This window comes from Antechinus flavipes, chromosome 2 (genome assembly GCF_016432865.1).
Source record: "Antechinus flavipes isolate AdamAnt ecotype Samford, QLD, Australia chromosome 2, AdamAnt_v2, whole genome shotgun sequence".
NCBI lineage: Eukaryota > Metazoa > Chordata > Mammalia > Dasyuromorphia > Dasyuridae > Antechinus > Antechinus flavipes.
The window spans coordinates 359,564,453-359,581,680 of record NC_067399.1 but is presented as its reverse complement, the minus strand read 5'-3'; the positions used below and the strand labels follow the sequence as shown (position 1 = coordinate 359,581,680).

Below are 17,228 nucleotides of genomic sequence, written 5' to 3'. Positions count from 1 at the left end.
TGCTACATCCATGTTAGCCATTATTATCATAAACTAAAAAACAGACAAAACAGTTCATATGATTTAGAGCAGAAGAAACCTGAGATATCATTATTTCCTACCTCCTCCATTTACAGATGGAAAAACTAAAGTCTAGAGAGATGGGAACCACCAGATTTAAGTAGCAAAACCAAGAATAAGATCTAGATCTTTTATTTATAATTGAGTCCTTCTTCCACTTTATTCAAAAATACTTTTAATTACTTACAGTATGCAGATCCCTGTGCTTGGTTATAGGAAAGAATTGTCATAGATCTTAGGCCAAATCCTATAGTTTCTTTCCTTCCTGTCCCACAGCTGTGCCTCTCCCTATATCTGAACCAGGAATCATAGTAGAATAAGGAGGAGATTCCTATTCCTCTTAGCCCATCCTCTCCCCAGGATCTGGCCATACTGACAAAGAACTCATGGTTGGGGGATACTGAGATGACTGCATTGGGGTGCTTAACCTTTCCATATATTCCTCATTGGCTTCCTCTGACACATGTCCCAAGTTTGAGCAAGTCTAGATTCTATCTAGAGGCAGCTCTAGTGAATGGATATGTTTCTATGGATATGTGTATGTTTATGAATGTATATGCAGGTCTGTTTATGTATCTTTGGGTGGATCATGTGAACATCTGCATCTATGCATACATGTATATGTACTCTGGATATACCTATATGAATTCAGTCTATTTCACAGTTGGATATGTCTTTGAAAGACTCTTTCTACTGGAGTTCTCATCTTTATTTCTCATGTTTGTCACCAAGAACGTGGTCTAAAGTGAATTCTTAGAGTTAGGAGGACCTTAAGTTCATCTAGTTTACATCAGTGCTCAATGTAGAGAGGAAACTGAAATCCCCAGAGGTGACCAAAGAGAGTAAATGATTACACTGGTCAACAAGAACCAAATCAAGTAGCTGTCAGTCTGGCAGGAACATAAGACCCACCCACAAATGGAACTTGATACAGAATGTAATTTGGGCCAGGGAAAATGAATAGTGTCTAAGAAAAGAAGGAATCACATCCTGCTGGGAATTTAAGAAAAAAGAAATGACAGTATTTAATTTCAAAGGATTGGTACTTTTGAAGGCAGAGATATGCAGGAAGCATCTAGTACAGAGCTTAGATTCCATAACATAACATAACAACAAGCATTTATTAAGTGCTTAGTATATACTAGGCTCTGCTTTGAAGAAAGTGGGGAGTGGAGGGTAGGAATAAAACACAAAATATACCTGAGACAAGCAGGTACATATGAGTTATTTACAAAATTGATGAAAGGTTATATCAGGGAAGAAGGCACTAATATCTTGAGATAGTAGGAGATGAATTTGAAAAGGTCTCCTCCAGAAGGTGAGATTTTAACTGGCCGAGAAACTAGAAGACAGAAGTGAGCTAGGTTAAGAAGAGCTTTAAAGGGCGGGTAGGTGGCATAATGAATAGAGCACTAGCTTTGAAGTCAAGAGGACCTGAGTTCAAATCTGACCTCAGAATCTTAATACTTTTAGCTATGTGACCCTGGGAAGTCAATTAACCAAACAAAAACAAACCAACAAAAAACCCTCAGCTTTAAGTGCTAAACCAAAAGAGTGTGTGTGTGTGTGTGTGTGTGTGTGTGTGTGTGTGTGTGTGTATACACACACACATCTCCTTGGATATATATTCTATTATATATGTATAATTTGCATATATATATATGTATATATATATATATAGCCTAGAGGTAATAGCTGCTGATACTTGGTGTAGAATTAGAAGGGAGAAATCAAGGGTATGGCACTGGTTTTTTAAAAATTGCTTTGACAAGCTGAGGGGAAAATGGATTGGAGAAGATGAAGATGAAAGTCAAGTAGACTAACCAAGAAGCTATTGTAGTAGGCTGAGAGGTGACAAGGACCTGAAATAAAATTATGGCTATATACATTGAGAGAAGGGGAAGACATATAAAACAGATGTTGTGAAGACAGAAATCAGCAAGATTTGTCAAGAGATCAGATGTGTAGGGTGAGTTTTTATCCTGAATATGTAACTGGCCTTAGGTAAGTGATCCTGGACAGATCTTTCAGAGTCTGTTTTCTTATATGAAAAATGAGGGAGTTGGACTAAATGACTTCTATGATCCCCTTTTCTTCTAGATCTTTGATACTATGAATTTTTTTAAATTGTGGAGGGAAGGAAGGAGACTGTGTGATGTATTCAGGGAATTCCTAGTGTGAAATTTTCCTTCACCATACAGATGGACAACTCAATGTGAGTGAAATCGGTGAAGGAAGGATGACCCTGAAGTTTGAGCCTGGATGACTAGAAGGATAGTGCTGCTTTTGGAAGTTGAATAAAGGGTAATGTTTAGGGGGAAGGAAATGAGTTATATTTTAGAAATGTTGAGTATGAGATACCCATAGGACATCTAGTTTGGAATGTACAAGTGGAGTTAGTAATGTGGCCTTGGAGCTCAGGAGAAATTAGGGCTGGATATATAGATCTGGGTATCATCTCTAGGGAGATGACAGTTGAACCAATATGAGCTGAAACACAGAACCCAAAGGTAGTGTGAAATAGTATAAAGATCACTGAATGTGGGGTCAGAGGATATGAGTTCTAATATAGTCTTAGATACTTAGATGGTCAAATCACTTTCCTGAAGTCCATTCAATTCTAACTCTGTGAGGCTCTCTGCTTTCTATTAAACTAGGAAATAATTATTTTGAGTTGAAATGTATGTCTGCATCACTATCACCCATTAATTCTGTCCTTTGGGTTCATATAAGACAAGTTGAATCTTTTTCCCAATCTTTGTACATTGAAGGCTCTGATCATGTTCTCCCAAGTTTTCTACTATCTAAACTTTACATTTATTAACTGAATGCTGACTCTGAGCAAGTCTCCCCTCTTTGGGCTTCAATTTTCTCATCTGTAAAATGGTGCTACTAATGCTAATCTATATCACATAATTGGTGTGGGGAAAGCTCTTCTAAACCTTAAAGTGCTATAAACAATTTGGTTATTCTTACTCATTTTGCAAGAAGCAAACTGCTTGTAAAGTTAGTACCCAGTGTGTGTGTGTGTATATGTGTGTGTGTGTGTGTGTCTGTGTGTGTGTGTGTGTGTGTGTATGTGTGTGTATGTGTGTGTGTATGTGTGTTGTATGTATCTCAGGCTTTGGTTCCTGGAACAGATCTTTTGATTTATCCATAATCTTACCATATATCTGATAGGGATGTGATATGATTAAGTGTAAGAATATGCAAAGCCCCATAAGTCCTCCAGAACTTGTGAAACTAGCAGTAGTTTTAATTTCAACCTTCATGAATCAGAGGATTTCAAGAGGAGAGAATCTACACATTCCAGTATCCGCAAGAAAGGTAATAGGGGCGGCTAGATTGCACAGTAGATTTAGCACCAGCCCTGAAGTCAGGAAGACCTGAGCCCAAATCTGATCTCAGATACTTAATACGTCCTAACAGTGTAACCTTGGCCAAGTCACTTAACCCCAATTGCCTCAGCAAAAAAAAAAAAAAGAAAGAAAGAAAGAAGAAAGAAAAAGATAATAGAATTCTCTTTTCAAGGAAATTAGTTTGGGTTCTATATTCATTGATGTAGTAGAACTAATCTCAATTTTGGATGTTTGGGCAATTTTATTTTGAAATTTTCATATAATACACTGAGGTAATTTTGGATGGCTTCAGACAGTGTTGGGTTTCACTTGAATTTCAGTTGTCCTTTGAAGCAACTACCAGAGTGAATATCCATCCCCACAAGGGTACAAATGGTTCAGAACTGAGAAAATAAAAGACAACTTTAAGTATTTAATGGAAATTTTCTAGAAGGCCACCAGATGGTGATGTCACTGTAGAAAGTTTCTCTTTTTTCCTATGTCTATATCACCTTGAATGCTACTTTAAAATATATATATATATATATATTCAATAGCATTTTATTTTTCCAGATACATGCAAAGATAGTTTTGACCATTCATTTTTGTAACACTTTGTCTTCCAAATTTTTCTTCCTTCCTCCCTTACTTCCTCCTTCCCCAAGACATCAAATAATCTGATGTAGGTTGAATATATGCAATTCTTTTAAATATATTTCCATATTTGTCATGTTGTGCAAGAAAAATCAGACCAAAAGTAAAAATACCTGTGAGAAAGAAAACAAACAAACAAAAAGGTGAAAATACTATACTTCAATCTGGTCTCCATGGTTCTTTCTGGTTGCAGATATAGCATTTTCCATCCCAAGTCTATTAGAATTGGCTTGAATAATATTTTTGCATTGAATAATATTTTTGCACTCTAAATCCTCTGTATGTGCATTTGCATATATTCATGTCTCTGGTGACTTTACTTCTTTCTCTATACTTATGTATTTCTCTTTTTTCTTTTTTTTTCTGTCTTCTTTCTTGTATTTTCTTGTATATATCATTTTATGTTTGACTCTTTTTCTATTTGTTTCTTTCTTCTCTCCATGTTTATTGAGCACCTAGCTAGTAGCATTGCTATTTTTTTATTATAGCTTTTTATTAACAAAACATATGCATGGATAATTTTTCAACATTGTCCCTTGCAATCACTTCTCCTCCAACTTTTCCCTTCTTTCCCTCCACCTCTTCCCCTAGATGGCAGGTAGTCTCATACATGTTAAATATGTTAAAGTACATGTTAAATATAATATAAGTATACATATTTATAGAGTTGTTTTACTACACAAGAAAAAATCGGATTTAAAAAGAAGGTAAAAATAACCTGGGAAGAAAAACAAAAATAGCTTTGCTATTTTAAATAAGACATTGTTTCTCCTTCAGTTTTCCAACACTTGAGAAAATCTCTTGCAGCTTGTATTCTATTCCTAGTCATTTTATTTTTTGTGAATCTAGAATTCTAGTTTAATAGACAATTATTCTTAGTATCACTTCCATTTTTCATATATGAATATGAGTAGTTGAATAGAACATGAATAAGCTTATAAATTCTGAGTGCCGGATTTGTAACTTTCCATGAACTGTGGTATTGTGGAGTGGTCAGGAATATGTTACCATTGCCCTAGTTTAAGCCAAAAGAAGGAGGCTTGTGGCTTTAGCTGGACTCAAGAAGACAGAAACTTTGCTCTCTGAGGACAGAGATCAGTCCAGGCAACCAGGTGTGAACCCGGGGAATGGAATTTTCCCCTCCAAGTTTGTCTCAGTTCCTTACATACTATTTATTATGTAATTTGTAGTTCTGTGGAATTTTTAGAAAAGTTGAGTTAGCTTTTTAAAATACTGATACAGTGCTGATAACTTCTTTTGTATTCACCAATTTTTATAAATTTCTAAATCAGGGGTTTTAAAAAATCTGAGGTCTGTGAATATATTTAAAATATTTTGATAAATTTATTTACAATTATCATCTTTTGTAATGTATTTTTATTTTATTCTGAAAAGGAATCCTCAGGTTTCACCAATTTAATCTCTGCTCTAAATTATTTCATAATATAGGATCAAAAGCAGGCAGTGATTCTTTTTTTTCCTTCCAGGTTCATGGATTGAGAAAAGACAGTTAAAGTGTTGTCAGTACACTGGACTTGTAGTAATGGACCTGAGTTCAAATCCTAGTCTGAAATATTTATTAAATTGTGACCCTGAGTGAAACACCAACTTTCTTAGTTTTCTCATCTACAAAATGGAGATAATTGTAACTACCTAATAGGATTGTTATGAGGATCAAATAGATAAGAGGTGTAAAACTCTTGTCAAATATTAATTTGCTACAGAAATTCTGTCATCATTCATATTATTAAAAATAATTCATTCCAAAGTACATAATATTTTTGCTTTCCTCCTCTTTCAAACATGGAAATTGCTCTGTGACCGACTATAGAATCCATAGATGAAATTAAATGATCTAAAATTAGCTGAGATTCAAGCACTGATTTGCCAGGGGTAGAATTACCTTAGAGGTATAAAGTATCAAATACATCCCATAACTTGACAGGAATCATCTCTCTAACTAAGCAGTGGTAATACAACATATGCTTCCATGATTCCAGAAATAGTTCCATAAGGAACTTTAAGAATGATCAAAGTTTTAGGAAAGTTTTTGTATGTTTGCTCAAAGCTTTTTCTCATGCAAGATAAGTCTAATTCCTGTTTTTTTTTTTTTTAGTCATCTTTTTTTTTTTCAATTAATACACATTTGTTTATTCTCCCTATCTCTCACTTTCTTCACCCCAACCACTATTAAGAAAGAAGGGAAGAAAAAAAGTGTTGAAACAAATATGCATAGGTAAGCAAAACTAATTCTTGTATTAGCCATTTCCATATATATATATTTTTAATTATTTTGCATGTTGAGTCCATCATCTCCCTTCCAGGTAGTGAATAACATCATCATTGATCCTCGGAAATCACGGATCAGAATTCTCAAATTCTTCAAAGGTGTTCATTTTAATAATGTTGAAACACATAAGCATCCATTTTTTTCTTGGTTTTACTCACTTCACTTTGTATCAGTTCATGTGTCTTCCCAGGTTTTTCTGAAATTATCCCTTCCATTATTTATGATGATAAATAACATTCTTAATCATTCTGTTTTTTCCTTTTAAAATGTATTTATTTAAAAGTTAAGTATAAAATAGAAAAAGAATAAAACAATATTATCATGTGCACAGCAGAATGTTAAAAAAGAATTCAAAATATGAAACTAAATTTCCATTTGAAGAATATTCAGAATTGTCCATCTTTTCTTTGCTTCCTTGTAAGTTTTGTTGTTGTTGTTGTTGTTCTCTGTTGAGTATTTTTTAACTTTGTTCTTTTTTTCCCCTTTCCTTACCTTTCAAGAAGGTTATCTGTAACCCAAGAAGGTTACAGATAAGGGAGGATAAACACACACACACACACACACACACACACACACACACACACACCTCTCTGTGTATAGCTATATGTATATATGGTGATCAGTGAATTTTTTTTTTCTATTTCTACTTTCCCCTCATTCTAAGATTTCATAGATATTTATAATCATACATATGTAGATTCATGTGTGTGTGTAAGGTTATACTATGTTTGTCTTCTGTTTCTCTGAAGATAGATAACATCATCCTTCTTAAGTCCAACTCTTTCCATATTTTTCTAAATCCACCAACTCATTTCCTGTTCTACAGCAATATTTCAGCCTTATGTTATCTAATTATTTTAGATAATCTAAAATAATATTAATATGGCTGACATGTGGTTTAGTTTCACTATTTTTCTTTTTTGGTTGAATCTACTTTAACTTTAACTTTGAGATCAATGATTATCCCTGCCTTTTTTTTCCTAATAAGTTTTCCTATTTCTTCTACTGGTTACCTTACTACTATTTAACCTGCCCCCACCCCAGGATCCTTCCCCTATTTTTTTCCCCCTATCTCAGGAATTCTTCCTTATTCTCTTTCCCCACCCTTTTTTCTCTCTATTTCCCTCCCACTGTATCCCAATCCCACGTATCTTCATAACCTTTTTATACCCCACCTCTTGTCCTATTCCCTTCTCTCTTATTTCTTAACAAATTTAGGAGACTTTTATATGTATACACACACACACACACACACACACACACACACACACACATACACTTTTCTCTTTAATCCATTCCTGATGTGAGTAGGATTCCAGAATTACCAGTACTCTTCCCCTATCTGATTCCTCTGTGTCAGTTCTTGCTCTAGCATCTCATTCCTATAACCTAATTATTCTTTTTACCTTTTCCTATATGATGTTGCTTTTTAGAATCACATCATACTTAGTTCTACTCAAGTCTTTTGAACTACTCACTTCCTAATGATAATCTTAGACATGTGGCTTACATGTTCATGTATTAAATATAAACAGTTAGTGCACATTGAGCCCTTTGAAATTAATCTTTGTTGTTTACCTGATGTTTCTCTTGGATCTTATATGCCAAATTTTTTAATTTCAGGTTTTTTTCCAATAAAGTCCTGAAAGTCTGACAATTCATAGAATGTCCTTTTTTCTTTCCATTTTGGGATTATGCCTAACTTGCAACATAAGATATTTTCAGCTGCAACCTAAGTTCTTTTGCTCTCCAATATATGATGTTCCAAGACTTGTGATCTTTTAATGTAGCTGCTGATAGGTCTTATGTAATTTTAATCGTGGCTCAGTCATATTTAAATTGTTTTTTTTCCCTTGTTCATTGTAATATTTTATCCTTGATCTGGGGGTTTTAGAATATAGCTATGATGTTTCTGTAGGTTTTCCTCATGAGATCTCTTTCAGATGGTGATCAGTGAATTTTTTTTTTTATTTCTACTTTCCCCTCATTCTAAGATTTCAGGACATTTTTCATTAATTATTGCTTGTATTACTGTATCAAGATTCATGTTTTGGTCATAGCTTTCAAGTAGCACAATTATTCTTAGGCTTTTTTTCTTTTTTGATCTGTTCTCCAGATATATTGTTTTTCTTATGAGATATCTCACATCCTCTTCTATATATATATATATTTTGTATATATAAATATATTTTTGTATATTTTATATTTATAATATATATGTTTATATATTTCTTTATGTTTTGTTTTATAATTTCTTGGTCTCTTATAACATTATTGGCTTCCCCTTGCCCAATTTTAGTTTTCAAGGAGTCATTTTTTTCCTTAAGATTCTGGATCTCCTTTTTTAGTTGACTTGCTTTACGTAAACTTTTTGTTTTTCATGGATTGTTCTTCTTAAAAAGTTTTTCCTCAGTCTCATTTGATTTTGAAAGTCTTTTTTAAGCAAATTCTTTTTGAGTAAGTGATCATTTAGCATTATTCTTTGGAGTAGGAGAGGCTTTTTTATTTCAGTACCCTCTTCTAAAGATGAACCTGTCTTCCCTATTCCCATGGGAACTTTCCATGGTTGGATTCTTTCTCCTTTGCTCATTTTATAGTTGGTGTAATCACTTCTAGTCCTGGAATATGAAAGATGGTATCTGTAGACTCAAGTCTTCCCTCAATTGCCCTGGAACACAAAACTAAGAACTCCACCCTCCTATAACTTCCTATAATAAGCAACATTCCTACCCTACTGCTTCTGCCCTCACCATTTGTGTGCTGGTTCTTGTTCAGGGCTACATGTTGGCAGAAGAGTACACCTGGACCTAACATCTCTATCAGCAGAGGTTCTCTCAGTCTTCCCAACTTGGTTGCCTAACTCCCTTCCTACACTGTCTGGAAGGTGAAAATTCTGGTGGCTTGGTTGGAGGCTAACCCTCAGTCCAAGACTCACCTCTTGATGTTTTTGTGGTACTAACTAGCTGGGAGATGTTTACAATTCACAGGGCCAACCCTAGTTTTAGTATCTTTTTTTTTTTTTTTTTGATCTTCTCAGATTGTCCCAGGAGGATCACTGTTCTATTCCAACTCTTAATTGTTTATAACTACTCTGTTTTTACCCTGAGACACTATTGTGTCTTGTATGGGAAATCTGGAGAACTTGGGATTTTCTGAACTACTATACCATCTTTCAAGAATCCTCTCCTTAATTTCCTTTTCACTTGAAATATTTTCAATTATTTAAAGAGCTACTAATGAAAAAGAAATTAATACAAATGTAATGGATTACCAATTACTTTTCCATATAATAACCTTTGCAGATCTTTGAAAATAGCTGTAAACCCCCACTTACTTTTCTCTTCAGGTTAAAAACTGTTTCTTCAATTTATAGACACTTAAAAGTAGACCAACTAAGAAACCTAAGTCTAGAAAAGGGGCAGACTTTTCCCCCATGCTTGTTAGATCTTTGCTGGAGAATCCTGGAGAGTCAAATTCTTTGCTTAAGACTGTTTTTCCCTCCAATTCATTTCCTTTACCCCAATTTCCTCTGAGAAGGAATTACCTCTGAGTCCCCAACAAGGGAGATTGCTCTGACAAATTTTCAGTTTTAAATCTCTTTCTTTTCTCCTGGAATTCTTTCCCTCAATTATTACTTCCCAGCTTTAATCTCAAAAGTACATCCAGACTGGCCAATACCTGTAATTAACAGGTTAAAAGGACAAAATAAGTATTTAAAACAAAGGGAGGCAAGCCAGATTTTTCTGTGCTAAGAGGAAGTCTTTTGCAGAGAAAAGGGCCTATAGTCCAGTAGAAATGGTCTCAGCAATATAGCATTTATCCTTGTACTTCAATGACTCAAATCAGTCTTGCTCTTAGTTTTAGACATTCTCCTTGTGGCAGCTATTTCTGACTGTGTTCCCACCTTCCCATCTTCTTGATCCAGCTCTGTGTCTTACTGGGGAATTGGACCCCTTAAGGCTTGCTTTTGCTCCTTACTCAAAGCTATACTCCACCTAAATTGTTCTACTCTTTGGGTGGGGCCAATCATCTCTTGAGTAAATAGCATTATTTCCTTTCTAATTCATTTTAAGAGACTTCTTCATGAAGGTGTCACCAGACCTGAACAAATAGTTTGACATTTCTTCATCCCTTTATTTTCTGTGGTAAAGGCTGGGGTAACTGGGAGGATATCTTAGCACAGTGTAATATTAATAATGCTATATCATTAATGTTGTTAATTAGACATAATATTAGTATAATATAGTAATATAGTGATAGTATAATGTATTATAAAATATAAATAATGATTAACAATTTTGTTAATAATTTTGGTATGGATGATAACATGACCATAATGGAAATTTGGACAAATAAGCTATAGAATAAAAAGAATTTCATTTGTTTCCCCAGATCTTACCAATTAAACTGGTAGACCTCATGATCATCCTTCTTCTGGCAGAGTAGGAAGCATGTAGCTCACAAACCAAAATAAAACCTTTTGTTAAAATTCTCTGTAGTACCCATCAGTGAAATAACAAATTCCAGCTTTTAGTTGGGTAATCTTCCCAGGCCTTTAGGAAATTAAGGATTTTTAAGTTTGTACTTAATGAAAGCTAGACAAGGCCTTACCAATATTTTGATAAATGAAGTCTCAGATGAGGAGTGGAAAATTATTTTCCCAAAATCATATAGTCAAACAGGGGCAAAGTTGGGACCAACACCTGGACCTCCTTACTCCTATCCTAGTGCTTTTTTCACTCTGTTCTACTTTAGGGTAGAGAATTTCTGTCCTCTTTTTGTCTTGAAGGAGATGAAGGAACAATTTAAATGGGGAAAAAAAAAAAAACCTAACCACAACAACAGTGGAATTTTTTCTTGTGTTCCACTCTCTCATCTTTAAAACTTTGAAAAAGCCTTCAAATTTCTATTCAATAAGGATCATTCCTTAGACGTCAATAACTCTAGAAGAGACCATAGCAGTCATGTTGATAATCAATTATCTTTGATAATACAGTGCTCAGTGAAATAAGGAATGCCCAGAAACTAAAAAAGCCATGTCTTAAATTGTTTGTTGCTCATTTTGTAAATTTGGGAGGATGCATTTGTGGGAATGCACATGACAAAAAATTTTGCCAATATATATATATGTGTGTGTGTGTGTGTGTGTGTATGTGTGTGTGTGTGTGTGTGTATATACACAATGTGTGTGTGTGTGTGTATATATATATATATATATATATATACACACACACACACACATATACGCCATGAAATAATTTTATTCCCTTCCTTCAAAGGTATTTTTCAGAGGAATCACTGTGAATACCATTCGGGGGTTCCCAATGAGTGCCACCATGTTTCTTGGATATGAACTTTCACTTCGGATATTGAGGAGAGACCAAACAGTGACAAATCCCTGAGCTCCAGTCAACTTCTTTCTTCCCCATTTGTTTGTAAGTGTCTCTCTTAGAGAAGGAAGACTTTCTAATATGAGGTGGGAGTGGGTGGATGAGAAATGACAACTAGCCTTTGCCTTCTAATATTGATTATTTGGTAAGAAAATTATGACTACAGTCATCAGACAGAAGTACCTTCCAGTGTCTGTCTATGCACAGTGGTGTACTAGATAATAACCAGATTATAACCCAGTCACAGTGTCCCCTTTCTTTAACTTTGAACCTTTAAAGAAGTTCACCAATCTATGGCCTTGAAAGTCTAAGAGGTATCGGTTGAAAGCTGCTTTTTTTACTCTTACTTCCTATTTCTTCCCCATTCCTCCTTCTCTCCTTTCTTTTTTTCCTTTATCTTATGACTATGCTCTTTCTACACTGTATTTTTCTTCTCTTGATTAGGCTTACCTGGTCTTGATACAGTCTGAAAAATATTTAGTTGAAAGACAGAGACAGAGGCAGAGAAAGAAAGACAGAAACAGAAACAGAGGAAGGGAGGGAAAGAGAAAGAGACGCAGAGACAGAGTCTCAGAAAGAATCAGACAGAAACAGAGGAAAGGAGGGAGATAGAGATAGACAGACAGACATCTTGCTTTCATTCTACCTGATAATCATTACCCTAGATAATGTGTTTAACATAGACTTAGGCCTCAGGTCAAATACTACCTCCTACATGTCCAAGTGCCCGGACCTGCTACTGCCTCTACCTACTAAAGCTAGATCCAAATAAGAGAAATAAGGCATCCCTTGAAGGAATCACAGTATTTAAAGCCACATATATTTTCATTAGGTTGGAATCAATTATCATATTTTACACAATTACATTTTTGAAGAGCATGAATTTGGATATTTGCAACTACTTCACAGGATTCATTATTCATACTAATCAGGACATAGCTGTTCATTCTTATGTATTTGTATGAACATATATGTGTAAATATTCTATGTAATATGCTATATAATATGTATATCTACATCTACAAATAAAATCAATACATGTGCATGAATAGCTATAACATGTTATGTATATATGTATATATAAGCACATATATACATACAATTTGCTTATATATGTGTTCATGTTAAGTTCCTTGATAGCAGGAACCATTTCATATTTTGTCTTCTCCTCCCTAGCATCCAGCATAGCCTGGCACAATTAGGTATTTAATTAATGCTTGTTTGTTGATTAATTGGTTAAAATTAGGCACTAAAGACTTCCTTCTGTAAAATGAGCTGGAGAAGAAAATGGCAAACCACTCCAGTATCTTTGCCAAGAAATAGTTGGACATAATGGCAAAATGACTGAAGGAAAACCTCCTTCTATACTCATTGACCAGTCTATATTTCCTGCCAAATATAATTAAAAGCATGGACCTAGATGTCAGGAAATCTATGTTCCAGTCCACTGTGACCTTAGGAAAGTTATTTCATTCAGCAATTCATTCAACAAATATCTAAAAAATATCTAATCTATAAAGAACACTGTGCTAGGTGCTGAACGAGATAGAAATGTAAATCATAGTCCTTGCCTTTATTGAACTGACAGTCTGATAGGAAGATATACAAACAGAACTAGGATTTCAGTAGATAATAAGGTACTGTTGGAGGTTTTGGAATTAAGATAGGACATAATCAGATCTGTATTATAAAATTATCCTGGTAGCAGCATGAAGGACAGGATGGAGTAGGGAAGAGAATGTTTATGGGATGTTCAATAAGAAAGGTATCGTATTCATCCACAGAGATGGTAATGTCAGTGAAACTTCTGCATGGTTCAGTTTCATCATCTATAAAATGGAGAATTTGGACCTGGTTATCACCAGTCACATCATTAAAATTCTGATTCTTTAGAGATCCTTCTTAGCATAAGATTGGATTATACAAATTATACTCTATGGTAAGTTTATGCAAAAAAAAGTTAACTAGGACTTAACAAATATCAATTAAATGAATCCACTTAATCAAGGAATGGGTTATCTTCATTCACTGAAATCTCCCCCACCAAAAGCACAAGTTAAAAAGCCTTTTAGAATATCTGAATCCATTTTTTCTGTCTGCATGATTAATTGATTTTGTACTAACCAAGATTCTTAAGGGGGAAAAAAAAATCATCATTCTAGATGTTAGTGAAGTTCTTTGACATTTAAGGGTCAAAAAAAAAGCTGCTCAATTGCCATGAAGCATAGAAAACATGAGTTGGATTCTGAGGCAATATAACACTTAATTTTTTATTAGTCAAAGAAAGAAAGCTGTGTGAGCTCTGACACTTAGAAACTGACATTAAGCAAACCAACCACTTAACTTCTCATAAACTGTATTTCCTCTTCAGTAAAATGGGGTTAATACTACATACACTTTCTTAGCCTGGTTGTGAAGAAGTTAACTCTGAAGTTTTCTTTAAATGAATGCCACTGTTAAGATAATCATTTCACCTTTAAGGGAGAGGTCCTGAGGCTTGGACCCATTCTGCCCTAATGCACAGCACATATTATAGGAATGCATATGACACATAAGAAGGGAAGGAAGAAGCCTTTCTATGTACCTTCAGTGTTCTTTTCTCATTTGATCACTCAGAGTAAACTTGTGACTTAGGTATAACATTATTCCCATTTTACAATTTAAGGAATCTGAAGCAAATAGATGGTAAATGACTTGAGGTCAACACAGCCAATAAATATCAGAATCTGAATTTGAGCTCAAGTTTCCTTAACTACAGGCCTAGCACTTTATTCACTGTGTTACCAGCTAATTCTCTGGAAAGGATAGCAAATAAAATGGATAACAAGTTCAGGATCCCAAAGAATCGTGTCAAGAGAAAGGACTAGACTGCCTTGAAATTTAATAGGGTAAATTATGAAGTTTTAGACTTTGACACAGAGTATCAACTTTATAGGTCCAGGATGGTGCTTAGACAGCAGCCATTCTGAAAAAGATTTGAGGATTTTAGAGGTTTGCAAGCTCACGTCAGTAGTGTGATGTGAAACTCAAAAAAAAAAAAAAAAAAAAAAAAAAAAAAGTCAGTGCAATCTTGGGCTGCAATAGATAGGCACAGCTTCCAGGAATAGGCAAATGAGAATTCCTGTGCTCTTGTAAAACCTTGTTTTGAGAAAACCTAAGTGCTCTGATTTCTAGACCAGCCAATTGAAAAGCTCTGAAAGGGCTAAGTGACAAAACTTTATGCTCTGCTTTGTCCAGGGCTTCCTTTCTTGATTTTTTTACTGTAGATTTTCATCTGAATTGAAGGCAGGATCTGAGACTGCATTCCACTCCTCAGGACCAGGTCCACGCCACTGCTGCTTGCTCCTTGCTCAATACACAGCCAAAAGTCAGCTATCAGTCACTCTTTGCACCAGACTTTACCTCTAAATATAGATTCCTCTGTTCCAACCTGGAGTATGAATGACAGAGCTTCCAACTGGCATCTTTTCTTACCCTTGAACAAGTTCAGACTCTTCTTGAGCAGATCTTAGATATCTTATTTTTCTGGTGCACAGGTGCAGGCAGGTGATTGTTCATTCTCTGTAGGAATACCTTTCACACAATACTCCTAACTAAACCCAGTCTGCAGATCTCTCTCTATCCTCTTATGCTGACATGGGCTGGAAAAATGACCAACTATGATTCTGTTTCTTAGCTTTTCCAATCAAGACTCAAACTGATATATTATTTACATCTTTGTGATGTAGTTGTGAGAGAAGATCTAAGTTGTACTACTTCCTCTTCTATCATCTTGGCTGTTTTCCTCTAACAAAAATATAAAAATAGCTTGTGTTAAGTACTGACTTGGCCACAGAATTGAATCACAGGGCCAATACATTCAAGATGTACATTCTTAGTTCTTGAATTTATAGAACACAAGATAAATATCAACCATCTGAGTGAAAGTACAATGTATATGAAAGTCTAATTCCAATATAATGTCAGATATTTGAGGGCCTTGTGTCTTAATATCTACAGCGCCTTGTATATATATTAAATGCTTAATAAATGTTGATTTAATTCTTAATATTTTTCCCTTTAAGATCTAAACCTTTTGCTTTAAGAAGGCCTGCTTGAAGCCAAGAAATGATTGATGAATTAGTCTGTTGTATGCTGTCAAAAGTCAGAGCAAAAAGCTAAGAATCAGCCTTTTTATAATTATCTGCCAATAGTCTCAGCTACTTTCAGGAAGTCAAAAATCTCAAAAGCCAAAAAGCTCAAGAGACTTGGTCTCTTCTTTATTACTCAGAATGGGGAGGATTTATACCACTGTAAGAAATTGTTGCAAAATAAGATATTTGAACCTGAACTACTTACAAGTCAATTAATCATTTAACATGTATTTGACTTGCTTGGTCAGACATGGAAGATGCCAGGATCATTTACTTCTCAGGCCATTACCAGTCGTCTTGACTTTTGTCCTGCCACTGGATTTTGATGACTCTGAAAGAGAGAGAATGAGGCTAATGACTGTACAACTCTGCCTCACTTAAATTCAATTCATATGCAAGTCAGAACATTACTTATGATGTCATTAATCCTCTTTAAAAATAAAGGATCAACACCTACAATTTATTAATATCTATTTTATGCCAAAAACTATGTTAGACAATATCATTGGATCTCTGTTCTCTCCTCTATGAATGAGAGGAGTGGATTAGATGAGTTGTAAACATACTAAAGAGTATGTTTACAGAAGAAAGAAATCTGACTCTGAAATTAGAGGACCCGGGAACAAGTCTTATCTCAGAAAGTAACTGGGTGGTCCTGGGAAAGCCATTCAAGCTCTTTCCTCCCCTGTTTCTTCCTTATAAATAAGAATTATGAAGAAACAGAAAGGTAAAAAAGATAAGGAGAAAAATAAATAATTAATGATCATAATTGTTGATATTAATGTGAATGAGATGAAGTTATTCCTAAGACAATAGAACAGAATATATTAGCAGAATCCAACAATATGTTGGAATTTCTAAACATAAAGATCCACAAAATTAATAAGGGACTGAAACAAAATTATTATATTTCAACTGAATTTTTTTAAAAAGACAGTAGTAGTAAGCATGATCTTAGAAAAAGTCATAGATAGGAAACTATATTTACTGAAAGTTTCCATAGACAATTAATACAATACTAAATACATGCATATATTATATATATACATACATAAATATATATATATATACATAAATATATGTATGTGCACATATATGTATATATGCCCAATATGGCATAACATTTCAATACTTAAAGGAGAAGATAAATGAATTACAAGGAGAAATAGACAGTAAAAGTATGACAATGAGGCATTTCTAATATCCCTTTTAGACCTAGATAAATTTCATCCAAAAATAAACCAGGAAGAAGTTATGGACCTGAGTAGAATTTCAGAAAAAAATAAAATCAAGTATTATAATTCTTTGATAGTTACTAAGGGGAATAAAAATAGTTGTACACATATCTCATCTGTGCATAGTA

The 17,228-nt window shown here is 34.4% G+C and overlaps 1 protein-coding gene across 6 annotated transcripts in view; it reads left to right on the top strand.

Annotated features, from left to right (window-relative positions):
- Positions 1 to 17,228, top strand: part of SLC25A48 (solute carrier family 25 member 48) — a 173,746-nt gene that overhangs the window by 44,432 nt on the left and 112,086 nt on the right. For 3 of the 6 annotated variants that reach the window (XM_051978142.1, XM_051978143.1, XM_051978141.1), the window contains exon 7: positions 11,622 to 11,777. In XM_051978142.1, coding sequence (XP_051834102.1) covers positions 11,622 to 11,744 — 123 coding nt within the window. In that variant the 3' untranslated portion in view covers positions 11,745 to 11,777. Of the gene's footprint in view, positions 1 to 6,247; positions 6,289 to 11,621; positions 11,778 to 17,228 lie in introns of those variants that run through there. The other 3 variants (XR_007950718.1, XR_007950717.1, XM_051978144.1) reach the window with 2 other exon arrangements.